The sequence below is a fragment of the Podarcis muralis genome, chromosome 10, assembly GCF_964188315.1.
Source record: "Podarcis muralis chromosome 10, rPodMur119.hap1.1, whole genome shotgun sequence".
Classification (NCBI taxonomy): Eukaryota; Metazoa; Chordata; class Lepidosauria; order Squamata; family Lacertidae; genus Podarcis; species Podarcis muralis.
The window spans coordinates 7,596,894-7,616,667 of NC_135664.1; the positions used below are offsets into that span (position 1 = coordinate 7,596,894).

Consider the following 19,774-nt stretch of genomic DNA (forward strand, 5'->3'; position numbering starts at 1 on the left):
TTAAACTGAAGTTACATGTTTGTTTTTCTTTTTCCTTCATGTAGACTTCTTCACCAAGTCCTGTAGCTCCTGTCCAATCACTTGGGAAAACACCCACAAAACAGGATGCCCAGTGGGAGACCACTGCAGACGCTCCAGAGGCAGAGAACACAACTCACCCCAAACCTGACCAGCCACAGAAACCGCTGGCAAACAACGCCGAAGCACTTTCAAAGAACCACCCGTCCCAGCCCCATTCGCGCAGCGCAGCAGATCAGCTCTCGCAAAAGCTGCCTTCTGCACCATTGAAGCTACACTGTCCCCCTTCGCCCCAGGTAGAGAACCCTCCCAAACCCTCGACTCCCCACACCCCTGCTCAACACGGCTACCTTTCACCAAAGCCCCCTTCACAACAATTAGGATCGCCATGCAGACCTCACCATCCTCAGTCACCTCAAGTGGGAACGCCTCAAAGGGACACTCACAGAAGCTTCTATGCGGCGACGCAAAGCCTTCAGCCCAGCACCCAGCAGCAACCCAGCGCAGCGCTGTTCCCCCAAACCTCTTCCGTCTCCTACGGCCAGTTTCACCAACAAAATTTGAACGCGAGCGCCCCGCCTCCTCCCCCGCCTCCGCCCCCTTCCTCTACTTACTATCAAAACCAGCAAGCCCCCTCAGGAAACTTTCAAAATTACAGTCAGTTAAAAAGTAGCATACCCCCCCAACAAACTGTCTTTCCCTCTGGACCAAACCAAGCACTTGCCGGCACAACATGCCAGCAGCCAGTTTCAGGGCACCATGTCACCAGTGGGCATTTTTTGCCATCTCCGAACCCCAGTATTCACCACCAGACTCCAGCTGCCGGGGCTCCGCCGCCGCCCCCGCCGCCACCCCCTGCTCCGGGACCCCATCTTGTGCAGCAGCAAAGTTCTCATCAGCAGCATCCCGTGGCCCATGTGGTGGGTCCCGTGCACGCGGTCGCCGTGGCTCCGGGGTCACACGTCCATTCTCACGCTGCCGGTCACCATCTGCCGCCGCCTCCTCCGCCGCCTGGTCCCCTTCCTCACCACCATCCGACTCACCCCACCACAGGTCACCAAGGTTTGCAAGCACAACACCAGCACGTAGTCAATTCGGCTCCGCCGCCGCCTCCTCCGCCACCGCCACCTGCCACCGTTTTAGGCTCTGGGCATCACACGGCATCGGCGCAAGGATTGCACCACGCATCTCACCAGGGCCCCCCACTCTTCCCCTCCAGCGCTCACTCAACAGTCACTTCCTACCCCTCGCAGCCTCATCACACCCCTTTGGGACCTGGACCTCAGCATCAGCCTGCTGGGACGGGACCTCACTGCCCACTCCCAGGTCAGGGTCCTCACGTCCAGCCTCAAGGACCAAGCAGTATTCCAACACCGACCGCTTCCGGGTTCTGCCCTCATCCTGGCTCTGTATCCCTTCCTCACGGTGTGCAAGGACCTCAGCAGGCATCTCCGGTGCCTGGGCAAATACCTATTCACAGAGCACAGGTGCCACCAACTTTTCAAAACAATTATCATGGGTCAGGGTGGCATTAAAATGGACCCCTTGCTTCTAAACATTTTAAAAATGTTCTGTAAAAAACTGTATATTTCATATGTACCTGTTGAAGGTACTTTTTAAAGCTTGTACATGATACTTTGTATAAAAGCAAACACCAGTGCGCGCACTCTCATTGTACTCTTTCCATTTTTGCTTTTAAAAATTCCTGAAACTGTGCCCTTGAGCCAGTATTAGGCATTTTTTATTTTGTATGTGAACATTCCAGCTGTTCGTTCTGGCAGTAGATTTGATGCTGCGTAACTTTAAATTTTATTGTTGCAGTTAAATTCATTTAGTGAATGTTTTCTATATTTACTTTTTATACATATGTAATTAAAGTACACAGCTAAGTGATGGCACTAACAGGTTTTCCATCTGTCAAACAGTTTTTGTGTGCATATAGATAGAAGATGCAATACAGATTTTTATAGTTTGGTGTGGACATGGCTCTTATTTCAACAGTTCTTTGCAGACATTGTAATTTAATGTATAGATTGTTTCTAATGTCTCTGACAAGTGCTGTAAATACTGTTTCTTTTGCGTGTAAAACTGCTTTATGCTTCTCATTTGATATAGTATTGTACATACGAGTCTTTTGCAAAAGCGTGTGATCTTTGTGGAAGTAGTACAGTATATGAACTTTATTTTTTTTTTAATATACTGTCACATTGCAGCACTGGTTGGGCATTTTAATTCATGTTAATAAATCACAATTATGTCAGTTTTAATAATAGTTCCTGATAACTTGCTGTTTAAGAAAAATGATATCGAAACCATTGTGATAAGTAACATTCTGAGGAACACTAATCCAAGGAGAACCTCAATTCCTATAGGAGAGAAGCTTCTCTCTCTACAACTGCCCAAAATCCTGGCCAAGCACAAGTGATGCTCTTATGTTCAGGAATTGGTTAAGTTGCAGGAAGAAAAGAGTAGGGAAAAATGGACAGTTCTCCAAAAGGAGTGTAGAAAGTGGAGCCCCACAAGGATTGGTACTGGAACGTGCTTTTCCAACAATATAGAATTGGGAGTGAGCACTGAGGTAGCCAAGTTTGCTGGTGTCAGGGAATAGTTCAGGGTTATTTTAAAAAGATTGTGAAGAGCTCCAACAGACCTCTTCGACTCGAGTGAATAGGTGGTAAAATGGCAAATGTTAATTCAACGTAAACAAGTGCAAAGTTATGAAAGTTGGGGCAAAAAAAATATTAATTTCACATATACTCTGATGGGGTATAAACTGGCAGTGATGGACCAGAAATGAGACCTTTGGGCCATAATAGAGAGCTCGATGCACAGTGATGAGTTTCATGCCAGGGATCATTGGGAAAGGAATCAAGAAATTAAATGCTGATGCCAAAGTGCCATTATACAACTCTATAGTGTGACCACATTTGGAATACTGAGTACAGTTGTCGCCTCATCTCAAAAAGGATATTGTAGAGTCGAACAGGGTTCAGAAAAGGGCAACTCAAACGATCGAGGAGGTGGAGCAACTCCCCTCCGAAGAAAGGCTGCAGCATTTGGGGCTTTTTAGTTGAGAAGAAAGACGAGGCAATGCGATTGAAGTTAATAAAATTAGGCATGGCATGGAGAGACAAGTCCCCCCCGCCCCGCACACTAGAATTTGTGGAAATCCAAAGAAGCTGGACATGGAAAGATTCACAACAGAAAAATAGTACTTTGTGCAGCACATAAGTTGAGCTATGGAACTTGCTCTCGCAGGAGACAGCAAATGGCCATGAAATTAGATGGCTTTGAAACAGGGTAGGACAAAATCGTGGGGAAGGCTATTGATGGCTTGCTCTGCTTCCACATTTGGAGGCAGCAGTGCTTCTGAATACAGTGGTGCCCCGCAAGACGAATGCCTCGCAAGACGAAAAACCCGCTAGACGAAAGGGTTTTCCATTTTTGAGTTGTTTTGCAAGACGAAAACGTCTTGCGAGTCTTGCAGTTTTTTTCGCTTCCCCCCCCTTTTTCTAAGCCGCTAATAGCCTTTTAGCCGCTAAGCCTTTAATAGCCGCTAAGCCGCTAATAGGGTTGCTTCGCAAGACGAAAAAACCGCTAGACGAAGAGACTCGCGGAACGGATTATTTTCGTCTTGCGAGGCACCACTGTACCAGATGCTGGAAACACTACTCTAGAAAGGGAAACTGCAGGTAGGGAATCCTGCTTGCAGGTTTTGAGCAGGTATCTGGCACACCACCATGAGATCATACTGGACTAGATGGGCCATTAATCTGTTCCAGCAAGCTCTTGATGTTCTTAGTACAGGATAAAGTCTCACCCTGCCAGGGAAGCCATTTATCTAAGCCTCTTGGCCATTCCTACATCTCGTAAGAACCCCATTACCATGCTACACAAAGGGTCCATCAGCAGCTTGCAACACTACCATATTAACAGGCAGGGCCAATGGCCCAGGGTCATTGCATCTACTGCCATCTCATAGGGCAGTGTGGTGGAAGTGGGTTACTTATGGGAGCAATTGTGAAAATGTAAGTAGTATGGGTAGTCCCACACCTGTTTAACCATCAGCCCTTTACAAAATAGACTGCCGGCCATTGTTCTCTGTTCCATGTCTCATTGCTGTCAGTACTTTTACGGCAGGCCTAGGCAAACTCTGCCCTCCAGATGTTTTGGGACTACAACTCCCATCATCCCTAGCTAACAGGACCAGTGGCCAGGGATGATGGGAGTTGTAGTCCCAAAACATCTGGAGGGCCAAGTTTGCCCATGCCTGTCTTATAGTCTACTGCAGGTGTGAACCTTTGGCCTCGAAGATACTGCTGAACTACACCACACATAATCCCAGGCAATGCATTGGCTGTGTTTGGCGGGGCTGATGGAAGTTGTAGTTCAATATCCGGAGGAACAAAGTTTAACCACATTTGCTCTACCGGAACAAGCACTAACAGATACACCATAGATAGTAATGGGCAAGCTAACAAATAATACACAGACTTCATATACCTTCCACAGTCCAGAGATCCTGATGTTGATAAAATGTAGAACAGAAATGGCTCTCACCCATGATCAGTTCTCAAATGCAGGATGAAGATTTCGTCCCTCATCTGCTTCACCAACAGATGAACATGAAAAAGCGCTTCTGAATAAATGCAGGTTATGCAGGCATATGACAAAAGGCAAGATTTCTTCCTTTTACACAGCAGCCTATAGCGCCCCCAGAAGAGCAGACAGACGTTCATATGGAAAAAATACTGCTTGGCCCAAGATTTAGCAAGTGATAAGCCTCGCAGTTATAAGAATGATTGCAAATTAATAAGAAAAAATACTTTAATGAAGAAGCTGTATGCATTCCAGTTTTACGCTGTAAAATCTGAAGTTACAGTTAACAAGGTGGAACATCCTAATTTCAGAAGCTATGTTCAGTTTCACTTGCTTTATAATTCGGTGAAACTAGCTTGTGAGAGCAATAAGCCGATTGTAATTTTTGCCCTTTGCAAGTATTTTAAAATAGCTTTGGAAAAAGTATGAATAATTAATTCTAAGACCCTGCTTCCAGCATATTAAAATCTCTAAAAGATTTGAACAGATAAGAGGAAATAGGCAGCATACAATGTGAGGCATGTGACACTAGCAGCCTTTAAGAAATAAAAATAAAATCTCAATTTAACCCAAGTTCTTTTCCAATGACATTGGTAAAACACTAATCTATACATTCCTATATTGGGTACCTCCTATAATCTTCAGGAGAAGAATTGAATCTAGTTGACTAAAGGCATTTGCTATACACAAGGTAACGTCACATGCCCCAGAAATTTAAATATTTTGCACATAAATATCAACGGCAGTACAGCTGTAACTTAAGATGAAACAATATAAAACATCTTGCTTTGAAAGGTAAGCAACTAAATTACTTCTAGGTGTTTTTTCGTCCACATATGGATTCAAGCCAGTATTAGCCCTGCTAACTCCATGCCCATCGGTCAGTTTTTGTACCACAGAACCGAGTTTTAGAGGCTGCATGGTATTTTTTCCACACTTTACAAAGTTGTTGTCCTTTAAGTGAGACAGTGCCATGCGCACACATGCTGTAGGGCTAACATGTTAATGCTGGAAGACACTCTTGCAGCCTCCACCTGGTTTGCAGAGCCCTTTAAAAGAAGAAAAACCGGGAGCAGGAAGTTCGTATAGAAAGGAGTGAAGAAGCAGCTGCGAACAGCTGGGAGTGGAAGACTACACAAAACATTTATAATGCTGCAGTATACATCAGTGATGGCCAACTTGGCCCTCCAGCTGTTTTGGGACTACAATTCCCATCATCCCTGACCACTGGTCCTGTTAGCTAGGGGTGATGGGAGTTGTAGTCCCAAAACAGCTGGCAGGCCAAGTTTGGCCACCACTGGTATACATTAGCCACACCTATCACAGCATTAGCTTAGCATCACACTGGCTTTTAGAATGAGAGTACTCTTTGGTATGATCATTTTAGGGATTTGAAATTACAGTAGTGCCTCGCAAGACGAAAATAATCCGTTCCGCGAGTCTCTTCGTCTAGCGGTTTTTTCATCTTGCGAAGCAACTCTATTAGCGGATTAGTGCTATTAGCGGTTTAGCGGCTATTAAAGGCTTAGCGGCTAAAAGGCTATTAGCGGCTTAGAAAAGGGGGGGAAAGCAGGGGGGAAATCACAAGACTCGCAAGACGTTTTTGTCTTGTGAAGCAAGCCCATAGGGGAAATCGTCTTGCGAAGCGCATCAAAAAACGGAAAACCCTTTCGTCTAGCGGGTTTTTCGTCTTGCAAGGCATTCGTCTTGCGGGGCACCACTGTACAGATTTAGCAATGTATTGAATTGTTAACTTCCAATTCAAAAACTCAGTAGGGCAAAGATTCTGAAATTGATTGTGCGGTCTGGAGCTGATCCCAGTAATGGGCTTGAGGTGGGGCTTGCGCTAAAATTCCTTCCAGCTGACCGCAACAATAGGAGAGAGGGCAGCTATAGGTTCAAAGTGTGTTTGGGAGTGTAGGGCTCTCACATATGAGATTATAAGGGGGAGGGGCTTGGGGATGTTTTATGCTTAATTCAGATTCCGTGTCAAAGATTAATTATGCATCAATGCACATACTGGGAGAAGCAGAATATATTATGCAAACTAATAATGAGGATATGGAAGAGACTGCAAGCTAAACAAGTTCCTCCTCCACCCCAGTGTCTACAGGAGCTATGTTGTCACCATCCTCTACAGCAGTGTTTCCCAACCTTGTGCCTCCAGCTGTTTTTGAACTACAACTCCCATCATCCCTGACTAGCAAGACCAGTGGCAAGGGATAATGGGAATTGTAGTCCAAAAACAGCTGGAGGCACAAGGTTGGGAAACACTGCTCTACAGGATGCAAATAGATATGGGGCTGCATACAGTATGTAATGTTAGAGGTTTTGTAAAGCAGCTCTCCAATAAATCATTCCTGCTTGCGTCCCATATTATGAGCCTAACACTGAAGGAAGTTCAGTTGGTAGAGCATGAGACTTAATCTCAGGTTTCAAGCCCACATTGAGCAAAAAGATTCCTGCATTGTAGGGGTTGGATTCGATGACCCTTGTGGTCCCTTGCAACAATTCTATGATTAGTCAGTGCTGTTATTTCTGTCAACAGGTCCATAGAGTTAACTTCTCTGATTAGGATTTCTTCCACCTATTGAGAAGAATGTCTGTAGGGCTATCGATCTACCCTATTTTTCGCACCATAGGGCGCACCAGACCATAAGGCGCACCCAGTTTTTAGGGGGGGGAAATCAATAAAAAAAAATCCCCCCCAGCCCCAAAGAGCAGCGTACAGGCTGCACACGACCTCTCCCTGCCAGAGGGGTTGCGCGCAGCTATGGAAGAAGGCAAGGCAGTGAGCAGGATGGATCCCGCTCGCTGTTTTGGCTTCCCCTTTAGCCCCGTGCAGCCTCTCTTTGCCGGGAGACACTGTGCAGGGCTAAAGAAGCCATAGCCCCGTGCAGCCTCTCCCTGCCGGAGGGGTTGCGCGCAACTATGGAAGAAGGCAAGGCAGTGAGTGGGATGGATCCCGCTCACTGTTTTGGCTTCCCCTTTAGCCCCGTGCAGCCTCTCCTTGCCGGGAGACGCTGCGCAGGGCTAAAGAAGCCATAGCCCCGTGCAGCCTCTCCCTGCCGGAGGGGTTGCGCGCGGCTATGGCACAAGCCTGCATTCGCTCCATAGGACGCACACACATTTCCCCTCAATTTTTGGAGGGGAAAAACTGCGTCCGATAGAGCGAAAAATACGGTACTTTTAAATTTTGCAGGTTTACATTATATGAAACGGTTAAATTAGACCATTGATTTGAACATCTGTGCACAGCCCTGCCTCTCCTTGTCCTGTAACCTGAAATAATTTAAGAGACTTGCCACAAATGCTTTTTGCAAATGACCTCTGCAATTGAAAGTATCCCTTGGTTACTAGTGACGCATATACGGCCGCTGCATTAAACAAGGCCAGCCTTGTGGACCGCTGCTCTTTGGTTTTGGCACATGTGATTTGGGCAGCGATTTTGCAGTGCGTGCCTGTTATCTTTTTAGGCTGCTCTTTTCTTCAAAAGGAAGCATTTGAAAAGGCAAAGGGGAAAATCTTAGGCAGCAGTTGGCACCGGAGGACCTTTCCAGGGAAGAGATGACTCTAGGGAACCATTTGAATTCACGGCTATCAAAACATTCCAGGGAGCAGCACAGTTCTGGAAAAACAACCACTTTAATAAGACAACTGCAAGCACCTCAAACAATTGGTTATTGTTACAACACGGGGGTATTGTCTCACAATCTAGTTATTGCAAAGGCATGTGAATAAATTTAAAATGGACAAAGTCAAGAAAAAGTGGCACCATAATCAAAGTGTAAAACCGGAAATAATTTTACATTCATTCCACTGACTTCTAAAAGAGGCTAAAATATACCTCCATATTTTACATTCTAAAATCTGTATTGCCTATGAGTTCTCTTTTGGAATCTACTCAGCTTTTTCGTATGAAAACACTTAAAATTTTGTGTGCAACTTACAAAGGAATATTACTTCCTCAATATGTCAATTCATGGGGGGGAAATAAGCTAGTGCAATTTGTTTTAGAAACATGTAAAGCTATGTACTGAAGGTGCATGGTCTTTCACCGTAATGTAGGTTTTGCATTTATTCTGTCCCTTTTCCTCAAGCGGAGCACCTTTTTTCATCCAATGTTAATAATTCTGCGCGGAAAATGCTGTACATGTGCTCTTCAAATTCTTAAGCCTAGCACAAAAACCACCCTTATGAAAAAACAGTGCCAAGTTTCCATGCCCTTACCTCACAACTGTAAAGCAAATGACACTTCTTCTAAAAAGCACTTAGATCTATTTTATCCATTTGTCCTTTGAATTGAAAGCTTTAGCCTTCCTTCAAGATGCCTCCTGGAGAATGAAATCTTGTAAATTAGAGCCACTTCCTTTCCAGGTAAAATGTGGTCACCTCTATAGAAAGGAAAGTTTTTGAAACTCCCGAAGCAGTTTGAAATCCACTACATGCAATTTGTACACTACAAGTCACTCTCGATTTAATAGCTTTACTCTGAAAATTGTGTCCCCGTCCCATTTTTAATGGAAATAAACATTTACAAGGTGCATTTACATACACTATTTTACAAGAACAATGTCCCTTTGCCCAAAGAACTGTATGTTTTTTCTCAATTCTGACTTGATAATGTCTCACACTTGTAAATTATATAATACTCAGCTAAAATATTTTCCATAAATAGTTACAAAACCTGCCAAAACACATGAAGGGAGAATAAAGGATGTTCTGTTGAAAAAGTTGATGCCTGAATGCCACACAACACAAGAAACAATGCTTAAAGACACATTAGTAAGTGTTTTTTCGTTTTCTGCAGAGAGTCTGTAAAACTACTAGCTGAAGACAAAAAGACTACCCTCCTCCCAGGAGCACAGTGCACAAAAAGCAAAATGTCAAACAGTACCTCAAAGCAAAATAAAGATCTGGGTTGAAGCCAGCTCATTTATGATCCTGTTAAGTGAATTTATAACAGTCACCATTTAAGTCTGATGTTAGGGGGGAGCGGGTGCTGGCCCAGCGTCGTATCTGGAGATTTTACTACGAATTCAACCAAGGGTGCCTAAGGCATTCGCCCGCTGAGGCTCTCTTCTCCGGAACCATTTCTAGCATAGGAACCAGAAAATCTGTAAACTCCGCGGCATCTTCCTGAGGCCAGCCGTACTTCTCCACAAGAACATCAAAGAGGCTCCAAGGTTTCAGTTTGGTAATGTGTCGAAGTTCTCCTGTATTTTTTATTTTTTTAAAAAAGAGGAGGGGAGGGAAAGGAAGAAAAATAATTAGATCTGCTGATACTAGTCTCGATTCTCAGGGAGCACATCCAGGAAGATTTAGCCTGGCCACGGAAATTTTATTCAGTAGGAAACAACAATAAAGACACTTTCGTACATATGTTCGTTCATTTGGGGCGCTGGGACCATCCTATATACAATTAATCAAGTTAGGTAACGTTTGATCAAAAACACATATTTCATACATACACACCTTTGAACGGATTTTTTTTACCCAAACCTGTGAACATGCGAGGACATTCTTTTTCTTCTGTTGAGGACTGCATTTCCTCAAGGGTATTCTGTGAAATCTGCATTGTGGCAGGACCAAAGCCATTAATGGGTGGGCTAAGATCCATGAATGTGCTAGGACCAGCCCTCTTCTGTCTCTCCCACTCTTCCTGCCTGCCAAGTGGGGAAAGGACAGATCGCTCTTGCCAGAAGACTCATCTTATTGAGTGTATGGCTTACAGAGGTTGGACTAAATGACCCTCCAATTCTACAATTCTATTATTCCAGGCTTCCTCAACCTCGGCCCTCCAGATGTTTTGAGACTACAATACCCATCATCCCTGATCACTGGTCCTGCTAGCTAGGGATCATGGGAGCTGTAGGCCAGAAACATCTGGAGGGCCGAGGTTGAGGAAGCCTGTATTATTCTATTGTTTGCAGAGAACTTTTGAAATTAGGCCTAGGGTCAGAAATTGCCTGCCCTAGGTGTAAGCTATAGACTTCAAAAAGATCAGGCACTGGAGAACATCAGCTGATTGACAGGCACCTATGGTTTGGGGAAATGGCCTCGTGGGCCGAAATGGACACCCTGGCAGGCCAAAGGGGGTCCTGCAGTAGGTAACCTCAAAAGTCATTAGCAAGTTGGAGGAACAGCTGCGCTGCAGAGTGTGTGTGTTATAACTTTGCTTTCAAAAACAAAAAAACCAACCAGGGAATGTGTGCCCTGTAGCTGTGGAGAGGAGGAGCATAAAACATAAAAATCTGAAAGCAAAAAGACGCACAAAATGGAAGGGTCTTTGGACCAGAGCTGGGGGAGCGTAGCTGAATTTGTAACTTTTCAGAAATGGCAGGTGGAGGTGTTCTTGTGTGGAAAAGTGCTAAGGCGCCAAGCTTCTAAAGAATTAATTACAACGAAAACTTCCGAGAAGTTACTTGTCTCTAGTGATGTCACAGGCACTGACAAAATTCCCCTGGAACTCACATTCCACCAAGTAGAATACGCAACAGCTGGATGGAAAGGGAATCTGATCTACCAAACACAAAATATTGCTCTTTGAATGATAAGGAAGCAATGTCTTGAAAGACAAGGAAACTAGTAACAACAGCACATGTATTGTCAGTCAATAATTTGGTAAGGTCCTGTGTATTTCTTCCAGTTTATGTATGCAGGATCAACAATCAAAGATGTCAACAATATCAAACTAATTTGAAATGTTTTGTTTCGGATTGAAATGATTTCTGCAGACACTGAGCCTGTCTTAAGGAGTTGACCTCTCCCCTCCACACATACACCCCACTCCAGGTATATATAAGCTGGTAGACTAATCACATTTGTCTGTACTGTATAACAAACTTGTCTTATGCCGTCATCCTCAGAATTCTTTAGCAAAACTTTTTACTCAGCTCATAGTCAACCTATCAAGGTGTGAAATAGGAAACTTGATCAAGGAAGGGAAAGGGGATGAATCTGAAGAAAGGGACTGGAAGTGGCTGCTGCAAACTGGTTCAAGTCAGCCCTGGGTACCAATGCTCACTACTGTGTGCTTTAACTAAAGCGGCTGAAGAAGTGAAGAACTAGATTGTTTCAGATTGGTGGTGGGGTAGAGGCTGAAGCACTAATATAAACAGCAGAGGGCTGCAGTGGAAGACCCAAGGAGGCAACAGGATGCGGTCTGGGTTAGAGCATTTGAATGAGTAAGTGCATGGCCTTCAAAATAGGTTTCTCTTTTTTATTATTATTATTATTATTATTGTTGTTGTTGTTGTTGTTGTTGTTGTTGTTGTAACATTAACTCATTTTATTAAGCTAACAAGTAAGATTTGGTAGGAAATACCAGTGTCATAAAGCATTATTATTATTATTATTATTATTATTATTATTATTATTATTATTAATTCCCTGCCCACCTGGATGCATCTCAGGACTCCATTATAGGGAAGGATTCAGCACTGGTGTGAAACCTTAACAAAGGAGGGGACATGGTTAAAGGGAGCCAAGCATCATTCCTTAGGTGGCAGGGGCAAATCAAGGCCCTTGAAAAGACAGTATTGTGTTGTTGCTCATCTCTTCTTTAACAACAGGTTAAGGAAGTGTAACGAACAGGATAACCTTTGGGTATAAATCCCTCTGGGTACAATTATACAAGGGAACTCGGTATTCTTGGCAATGCGTGATTCTATATAGCATGTTTCAATTACGCAATAAGCTATATTGAAAAGCATTTCAAGAAATTTAGTTTGCTGAAAAGGTAAAAGCCACAAGGGGGCAACATGCAACCAGGTTTCTGCTTTCAACTTATTTCAAGCCAACTACATCTCTTTCATTCTTTTACTTTTGTCTGGAGAAAATGAAGGTCCCATTTAAGAATACCCTTGGTTGTGGTTCACCTGTTTTTCCACCCTCCTTCTTGGTTCAAATTTGTCTGAGCTACCCATGAAACTCATGAAATGCTTGGTTCAAAGCTGAAAAGACTCTCCTCCTGCAAAGAGGGGAGTGGTTGTGGTCGGAGCCAGACTCCGCCTCAAGCAGGGGGCGTTAGCCCCCTGCCTCCCACTCACCTAGCTGGCGCCCACGCCCACTGACCAACACCCAACCAGGTGCCTTTGAGGGGGCGTGTATGGCAACGTAAATTGCTGCCGCGCCAGCCTCCCGGCCTCTCTCTTCTTCGGCAATTGTCACAACTTTCGTGGTATTGGTGGGTAGGCTAGGCATTGGAATAATGTGTTTGTGACATGTGGAAGGGCTAGGTGTGGCCATCACCTATGCCTTCAATTTTTGGGTATTCCGTTAAAGGAATCTGGCGGTCGTGTATTCTGTCCGATGCCTGCTTGGCGGGAGGCCATGGCACGACACTCGGTGACATCAGGGGAGAGCCTATAGTTGGATTAGCATCAACAGGCTCCACCTTCTGGTGAATAAATCCCCCTGTTTTAGACTCACCCCTCTCCGAGCGGGTGGAGTCAGATGACGTAATCCAATGCCTAAGCCAATACCTTTTCACTTGCTGTAATCAATAAAGTTGTGCCCTTTTCTTGCCCATTAACCTTATATCACGTGTCCTTGTGTTTTCATTCCACTATGCGGGGATCGGGTCCTCAAACCACAACAGCTCTGTTCATAGAACGGATTCATTTGTTTCAGCAGAGCTCGTTCTTGAGGTACGGTATGCCCAGAAGGACATTTGAATTTTGATCTCTATGTATGGTGTGTGACCTTGCGCAGGCTTCACAACCTCTCCTCTCAACCACCCCTTCTCATCTGCCATGTCACTGCAGAATGCAGTGTAACAGAGAGAGGAAACACACTGTTGAAGACAGGAAGGTGTGTGTGCTCATCAGAAGCGTTAGCCCAGCACAGTGGCTAAGTGATAAAACTACAAATGAGGAAGCCCCAAACTAAAAACCTTGCCATGAACTCGATAGATCTCATTTCCCCCCATATCAACAATATTGAGATAATCATACTGATTTGCTTTGCAAGAAGGTCTTAAGGATTACAATAATGGAATCTGCTTCAACACACTTAACAGAGTGTGGCGCTGTGGTCTAAACCACTGAGCCTCTTGGGCTTGCTGATCAGCAGGTTGGGAGTTCAAATCTGCACGACTGGGTGAGCTCCTGTTGCTCTGTCCCAGCTTCTGCCAACCTAGGAGTTCGAAAGCACTCCAGTGCAAGTAGATAAATAGGTACCACTGCGGCAGGAAGGTAAACGGGAGTTTCCATGCACTTTGGCACTCAAAATGGTGTCCCATTGCACCAGATTAGTCCTGCTGGCCACATGACCCAGAAAGCTGTCTGTGGACAAATGCCGGCTCCCTCGGCATGAAGCAAGGTGAGTGCCCTACCCCATAATCACCTTTGACTGAACTTAACCATCCTTTACTTTTTTTACCTTATCTGATAGTGCTGATCCCAGTTTGAAGAGAGAACTACATCCAGGCCTCCACTTGCCCCTTATGTTCTCAGAATCAAATTAGGCACTGCCTGCTTGCCTAACGGAGCACCCTGTTTGAATGTTTACCATATGAATTCTTACACTTCTAGTTTTCACTATGCAACAACCACTTTCCACACAGCTGAATTCTAGAGCAAAGCAATATGTACAAAGCACATCTATGCTCTTTATCAATTATCAATGTACAAGTTCCCAGTGGATTGTGCCAAAGATTGCCTTTTATTGTTCAAAGAACTGCCAGAAAGAAATATAAGAAGCACTACAGTTTGAAAATAAAAATATTAATTCTCTGAAATTATTCATTCTTCACATGTCCTATGTAACCTGATTTTATGTAGGACACCTACACAACGCAGATGTGGAGGACCTGAGAACAGCTAATTCAGCCCAGGGTTACACAGGGCCATGCATTGGTACCCTTCAAAGGCCTATGAATTTCTGTATCAGTATTTTTTTAACACAGCAAACAACTATGATTTTACTTAAAAACTGAGTTGAATGGTTTTTGAGGAAAGGCTTTTAAAGTATTTTTACTTCCCTCTCCCACCCTCTCCCAGTCAATCAAACAGAGAGTGGAGTCCTGGCTAGTTCTATTTAATCGCCAAATTCCTAGGCTGAACTTTTGACTCTCCTCTGCAAAACTTCCTCCGCTCACTTTTGTACCACCTGTGCATCAGAACCTCTAAAGCCAAAAGCATCAACATAAAAGGCAAAAGATGTCAAAATACTTGTTCTTGTGGGAAAGCAACAGTGTTTTGGGCACTGACTTCTCAAATGGTTATCTCTTTTCTAGATACAGTATTTTCAGGGTATGAGCAGAATGTATATCTTTTGTGGTTAGAGCTTGAACAATATTTTTTTATTTTGACTTGCTACAGCTATTCAAGTATTCAAGGTAAGAAGGCACAGGGCATCTTAAATATGTTTTCTTTTTGTTTCAGTGATGCTAGGAAACTAAATTATTTCCTTTATTGATTTCAGATAGAATAAATGGAACACTAAGCAGATATATAAGCCCAATATTTTGGATATTCAACACACCTGATAAAATAAATAAATCTGAATTCCCTGCTCCTCTTACAAATGGAGAACATTTACACATCTTCTTTAACATGATGTTTAAAAGCAGCCAGACTCTTCATTACCCATTAAAAAGTGTTCAGTGTCTTCTTTGAAAAGAGCAACAGTTTAAATTAGGGTTGCAGAAATACTGTTACCTTTTTTGGTGAAAAACTCCTTGGAATATTTTCCCAACATAGCGTATTTTCGAGGGATTTTCCCCAGCAGTTCAATGATCAATGCTATGTGATCTGCATTGGAGAACATTTCCAGCAAAACAGAAACATACAACAGTTTAATCAATACATTGCATGCACACACCAACACTGGCCCGGTACAGACAGAAACAGATAAGTCCTTACTGAAATAAAGCAAAAATGCTATTCGGTGTGAGGGTGAAAGCTATTCACTTGTAAGACAATTTAGGGGGGGAAATCGTTTTGCCGAAAGAAATAAATTACAAGGTGACTGCACTGTTTGTTTTCCGCAAAGTGAAACAAACAATATGACAACGCTGCTGCTTTTTTCCAGCATTTGTTTTGCAAATAGAAATTGTTTGCAGTGTCATCTTGCAAAGTGCATGTCAGCTGCACAGGCTACAATGAGCAACTGCCGGTCCACTTCTGTCTGCATCACGGCACCTTTCAAAAAGAAGAGGTACTACCTCTGCGATTGAAGAATTCCCGAGAATATTTTCCAGAAAGAGCAAAGTGCCTTGGGATATTGCCTAGCAGCTCTATGATGTGTGCTATGTGGTCTATGAAGGAGAGAAGAAAGGGCACAGGAATGGGAAGGGCAAGGGGGAGGATGGGGTAAAAAAGAGGAGGAAAGAAACTGGAATTAGTTAAAAATTCCAAAAAAAGTTCCGAACGCAACAATGTTTGCAGAAAACCCATGCGGAGGTTTCACGGCCAGCAAAAGGCTGGCATCGCTCGCAGCACTTTGAAAGGAAAACCAAGTAACGGATGCCAGTGTTGTTACTGCTGCAAAAGACGTTACAAGCAAACAAGCGTGGAAAATGGACAGGTACACAGATGGAAGCCGGAGTTAATTGTAGCTGCTGCCTTGCTTTTCATTTAGTAATCAGCTTTCACAAACAGATACACGTCAGTTTTGTTTCCAAAATGCTGCAATCGTGTTTCAGAAAGTCCCACACTCAGATGCAGATCTTACAAGAGATTTATCCTTTCCTCCAAGGCTTAGGGAAAGGGGCTGTGTCTGCTGCGGGGAGACTGCCCACCTACTGCTACTGGCGGGACTTTAAACTAAAGAGAAAAAATGTGGTGTTTATATTCCGAAATGAGAACATTTCTGTCAGTAGACTACTTGAGCAAATAAACGAAGGCCTCTTCACGTTCTTCTGAGTCTATAAAGAGGCGCAGGGAAATACATAGACGTTGAAAAAATACATACCCTCGTCTCTGGAATAGTCTTCACCAGAATGCGGTTCAAACAGATAATCGCCAGTCGCGAGCTCAAATGCCTACGATAAAACAAGATATTGATGGGGGATCCAGGTGAGACAGCCTCAGACTTATTTCTACAGGTGATAATGATTTTAAATACACTTAAGTGATTATTAGGGACGCGGGTGGCGCTGTGGGTAAAAGCCTCAGCGCCTAGGACTTGCCGATCGAAAGGTCGGCGGTTCGAATCCCCGTGGCGGGGTGCGCTCCCGTTGCTCGGTCCCAGCGCCTGCCAACCTAGCAGTTTGAAAGCACCCCTGGGTGCAAGTAGATAAATAGGGACCGCTTTCTAGCGGGAAGGTAAACGGCGTTCCGTGTGCTGCGCTGGCTCGCCAGATGCAGCTTTGTCACGCTGGCCACGTGACCCGGAAGTGTCTGCAGACAGCGCTGGCCCCTGGCCTCTAGAGTGAGATGAGCGCACAACCCTAGAGTCTGTCAAGACTGGCCCGTACGGGCAGGGGTACCTTTACCTTTACCTTTTAAGTGATTATTATTTTAAATGCACAGAGCAGGGGGAGGGGGAATTCCCTTTGAAAAGCAGGTATCTTGCTATATTGTAATCTCCTTCTGGGAGTCTCCCTTGCAGTAGCATGGAAATATGGACATAACAGCCACTCTGTACTTTTAAGTGACGCAAAGCTCTCCCTAAGACACACACACACTCACTCATCCCCATTGTCTCTGTATAGCAAAAGAACAAAACCAACACCAAAACAACAGAGTCTGGAAAACACTTTGCCTGCTAAGACTATATTTACACAACACACTTAACTGCGTAATGCGCACTGGGGCAAAGCAGTTTGAGCATATAACACCAACCCTGGCCTGACTGCAACAGCTGCCAATCAGTTTCCGGCCACAATTCAAAGTCCTGGTTTTGACCTCAAAAGCCTTAAATGGCTCAGGACCACAATAACTCAAGGACCACCTCTCTCTATGTGAACCGTCCTGGACCCTGCGATCATCATCTGAGGCCCTTATTCATGTGCCCCCTCAAAATGTCTGGAGGGTGGCAACACAAGAACGGCCTTTTCTGTGGTGGCTCCCTGTTTGTGGAATGCTCTCCCCAGGGAGACACGCCTGGCTCCTTCGTTACATATCTTTAGATACCAGACAAAAACCGTTCTCTTCTCCCAGACCTTTTGCTAATTAAACAATCTGCGTCCTTTTAAACTGTGTTTGGGGGGGTATTATTTTGTTACTTGCTACACTATGTTATGTATTTTTGTGCTTTTATATTGTAAACCTCCCTGTCATCCTTGGATGAAGGGTGGTACATAAATTAACAAAAAAAAATAATAATATTAGTATTAAGGAACCAAACAAAAATTGCTATTTTGTGGAAGTTATGAGATTCCTCTGCCACAAACCCTTAGCCCCCTTGAAGTTCCTACAGTTTCTTGGGAGGAACTTACAATTCTATGAGTCTATGAGAGAAATAAGCACACTTAAACCACCTTAAAAGAAAATAACAACAGCAGCTAGAGCAACCATTTTCATTAGGTTAGAATTAAGCATTCCTTCTCTTCATTTATTAAAATAACAGAAACCTCCAGAAGTTTCGGGGTGAAGGCTGTTTTCTATCTCACAACATCATCCTGAGCACAGCCACTGAGACACATGTGCTCTGTGCAGTTACTGTGAAGCAAGTGCTATGCAAAGGATTGGGGACATAAAAACAAGCCACGAATTCACTATTCTACCCGTTGGCAGAATGGAATTGAACCACACAATTTAGTATCTTCTTTACTGGTGCATGCCTCAACTGTGTTTTGTTTGTAACTTAAAAATAAACAAACAGACCCTACGCGGGTGGTGGTGTTAGCTCCTTTAAGTTATCATTCAATTACCTGAAAAATTATTTATGAGCCAAGGCAGATGCACAAATCTAACAGCAAAAATAGCTATGTACGTTATCTTCTCTCTCAATGGCCAATGAATACATTAATGCACCAACGAGAGTCTGAGGGTGGAGCTGGGATCGTCACAATCGTTTGCCCTGGCTTCAGTCCAAGGAGTCTGAATAAAGACAATTAATGGAATCACAGTTCTCCCTCTCGTTCCCAGCAGTGGCACAGGCAAACTACTGGCAGATGTGGCGAATTCCTATACATCATGGATTTCCAGCTGGTGTAATGACATAGCTCACAGGACTGTGCAGTCCTTTCCCCAGGGAATCACCTCTTTCCCCTTCTTTCATATGAGCAAAACACAGTTTCATGAAATAACAGGGACTTAGTCAATGACAGTGTAGTTTCTGACACGTTCAGCCCAGTTCTGCTTTTTCGTCGCAGCGGTTGCCATTATATTCCTCCCCCACAGGGTGGGGAGAGATTGATGGCCTCTGCTTTGACCACTAAGCAGACAGGGACTCTCAGTAACATCCACAAGGCGCATACCACATGTACGGAGTAGAAACAGCAGAAGAGATCCAAGTCTGCACGTGTATCATGACAAACCAATATTACGCACATTCCCAGTTACCGAACAGGTTTTTGTAACCAGGGCCCGTTCAGGTAAACCATGTTCCTTCTTAAGAGGGTGAGAAATGAACTAGGAGAGACTAAGCAATGCTTGCCACAAATCTCCATCTAGGCATTTTCAATGGCAACACAACCATTCACAAAAATCTAGTGTGCTATATGGATAACATGGCTCCGACTTTGCACAAAAATTGGCATCCATATCACAGCACAGGGCAACACTGTGGTAAACAGAAGAGTTTGAGAGTCTGCGGACTGATGTGCTGACTTTTCGGCTATTGTGAAGAACCCTGTCAAAAGAGAAGCTTTCAGAGCATCAGGTCTCTTCACAGTGACGCAGCACACTTCAGAAGAGAGGGAGACTATAGCCTGATTCCACTCCGTGAGCAAAGGTTAGCCATTGTGTCTATACCTGCCCTATGTCCAACTCACAACACATCTTTTTGTTATGCAGCAGATGGTGAGCACAAGAGTTTGCCCCTTTGCATATCTCACTGCATATTTACATAGATTGTTGGATCCCATGCAAGGAGACGGAATAAATTCAACAGCCACTTGTGGGTAAAAAAGCAAAACTTATGCAGGTAAGGCCTAAGATAAATGGAAGGCCTTAAGTCTACTCCTAGATCTGTCCAGCCTGACTTAGCACAATTGTGCTTATTTGCCTACCAGACATTACATTTGGGAAACACAGATATGGTA

General features: G+C 44.1%; 2 protein-coding genes across 19 annotated transcripts in view; one reads left to right on the forward strand and one right to left on the reverse strand.

Annotated features, from left to right (window-relative positions):
• Positions 1–2,288, forward strand: part of KMT2E (lysine methyltransferase 2E (inactive)) — a 58,756-nt gene extending 56,468 nt beyond the window's left edge. For all 12 annotated transcript variants that reach the window (XM_028747423.2, XM_077935776.1, XM_028747421.2 and 9 more), the window contains one exon: positions 45–2,288. In XM_028747423.2, the coding sequence (XP_028603256.2) occupies positions 45–1,553 (1,509 nt within the window). In that variant the 3' untranslated portion in view covers positions 1,554–2,288. The remainder of the gene's footprint in view (positions 1–44) is intronic.
• Positions 2,289–8,243: 5,955 nt separating this feature from the next.
• SRPK2 (SRSF protein kinase 2) overlaps positions 8,244–19,774 on the reverse strand; it is an 88,242-nt gene continuing 76,711 nt past the window's right edge. For 3 of the 7 annotated variants that reach the window (XM_028747456.2, XM_028747454.2, XM_028747460.2), the window contains exons 14-17: positions 16,537–16,606; positions 15,788–15,880; positions 15,282–15,374; positions 8,244–9,833 (exon numbers count right to left, since the gene is read on the reverse strand). In XM_028747456.2, the coding sequence (XP_028603289.1) occupies positions 9,649–9,833; positions 15,282–15,374; positions 15,788–15,880; positions 16,537–16,606 (441 nt within the window). In that variant the 3' untranslated portion in view covers positions 8,244–9,648. Of the gene's footprint in view, positions 9,834–15,281; positions 15,375–15,787; positions 15,881–15,900; positions 16,389–16,536; positions 16,607–19,774 lie in introns of those variants that run through there. The other 4 variants (XM_028747458.2, XM_028747459.2, XM_077935780.1 and 1 more) reach the window with 4 other exon arrangements.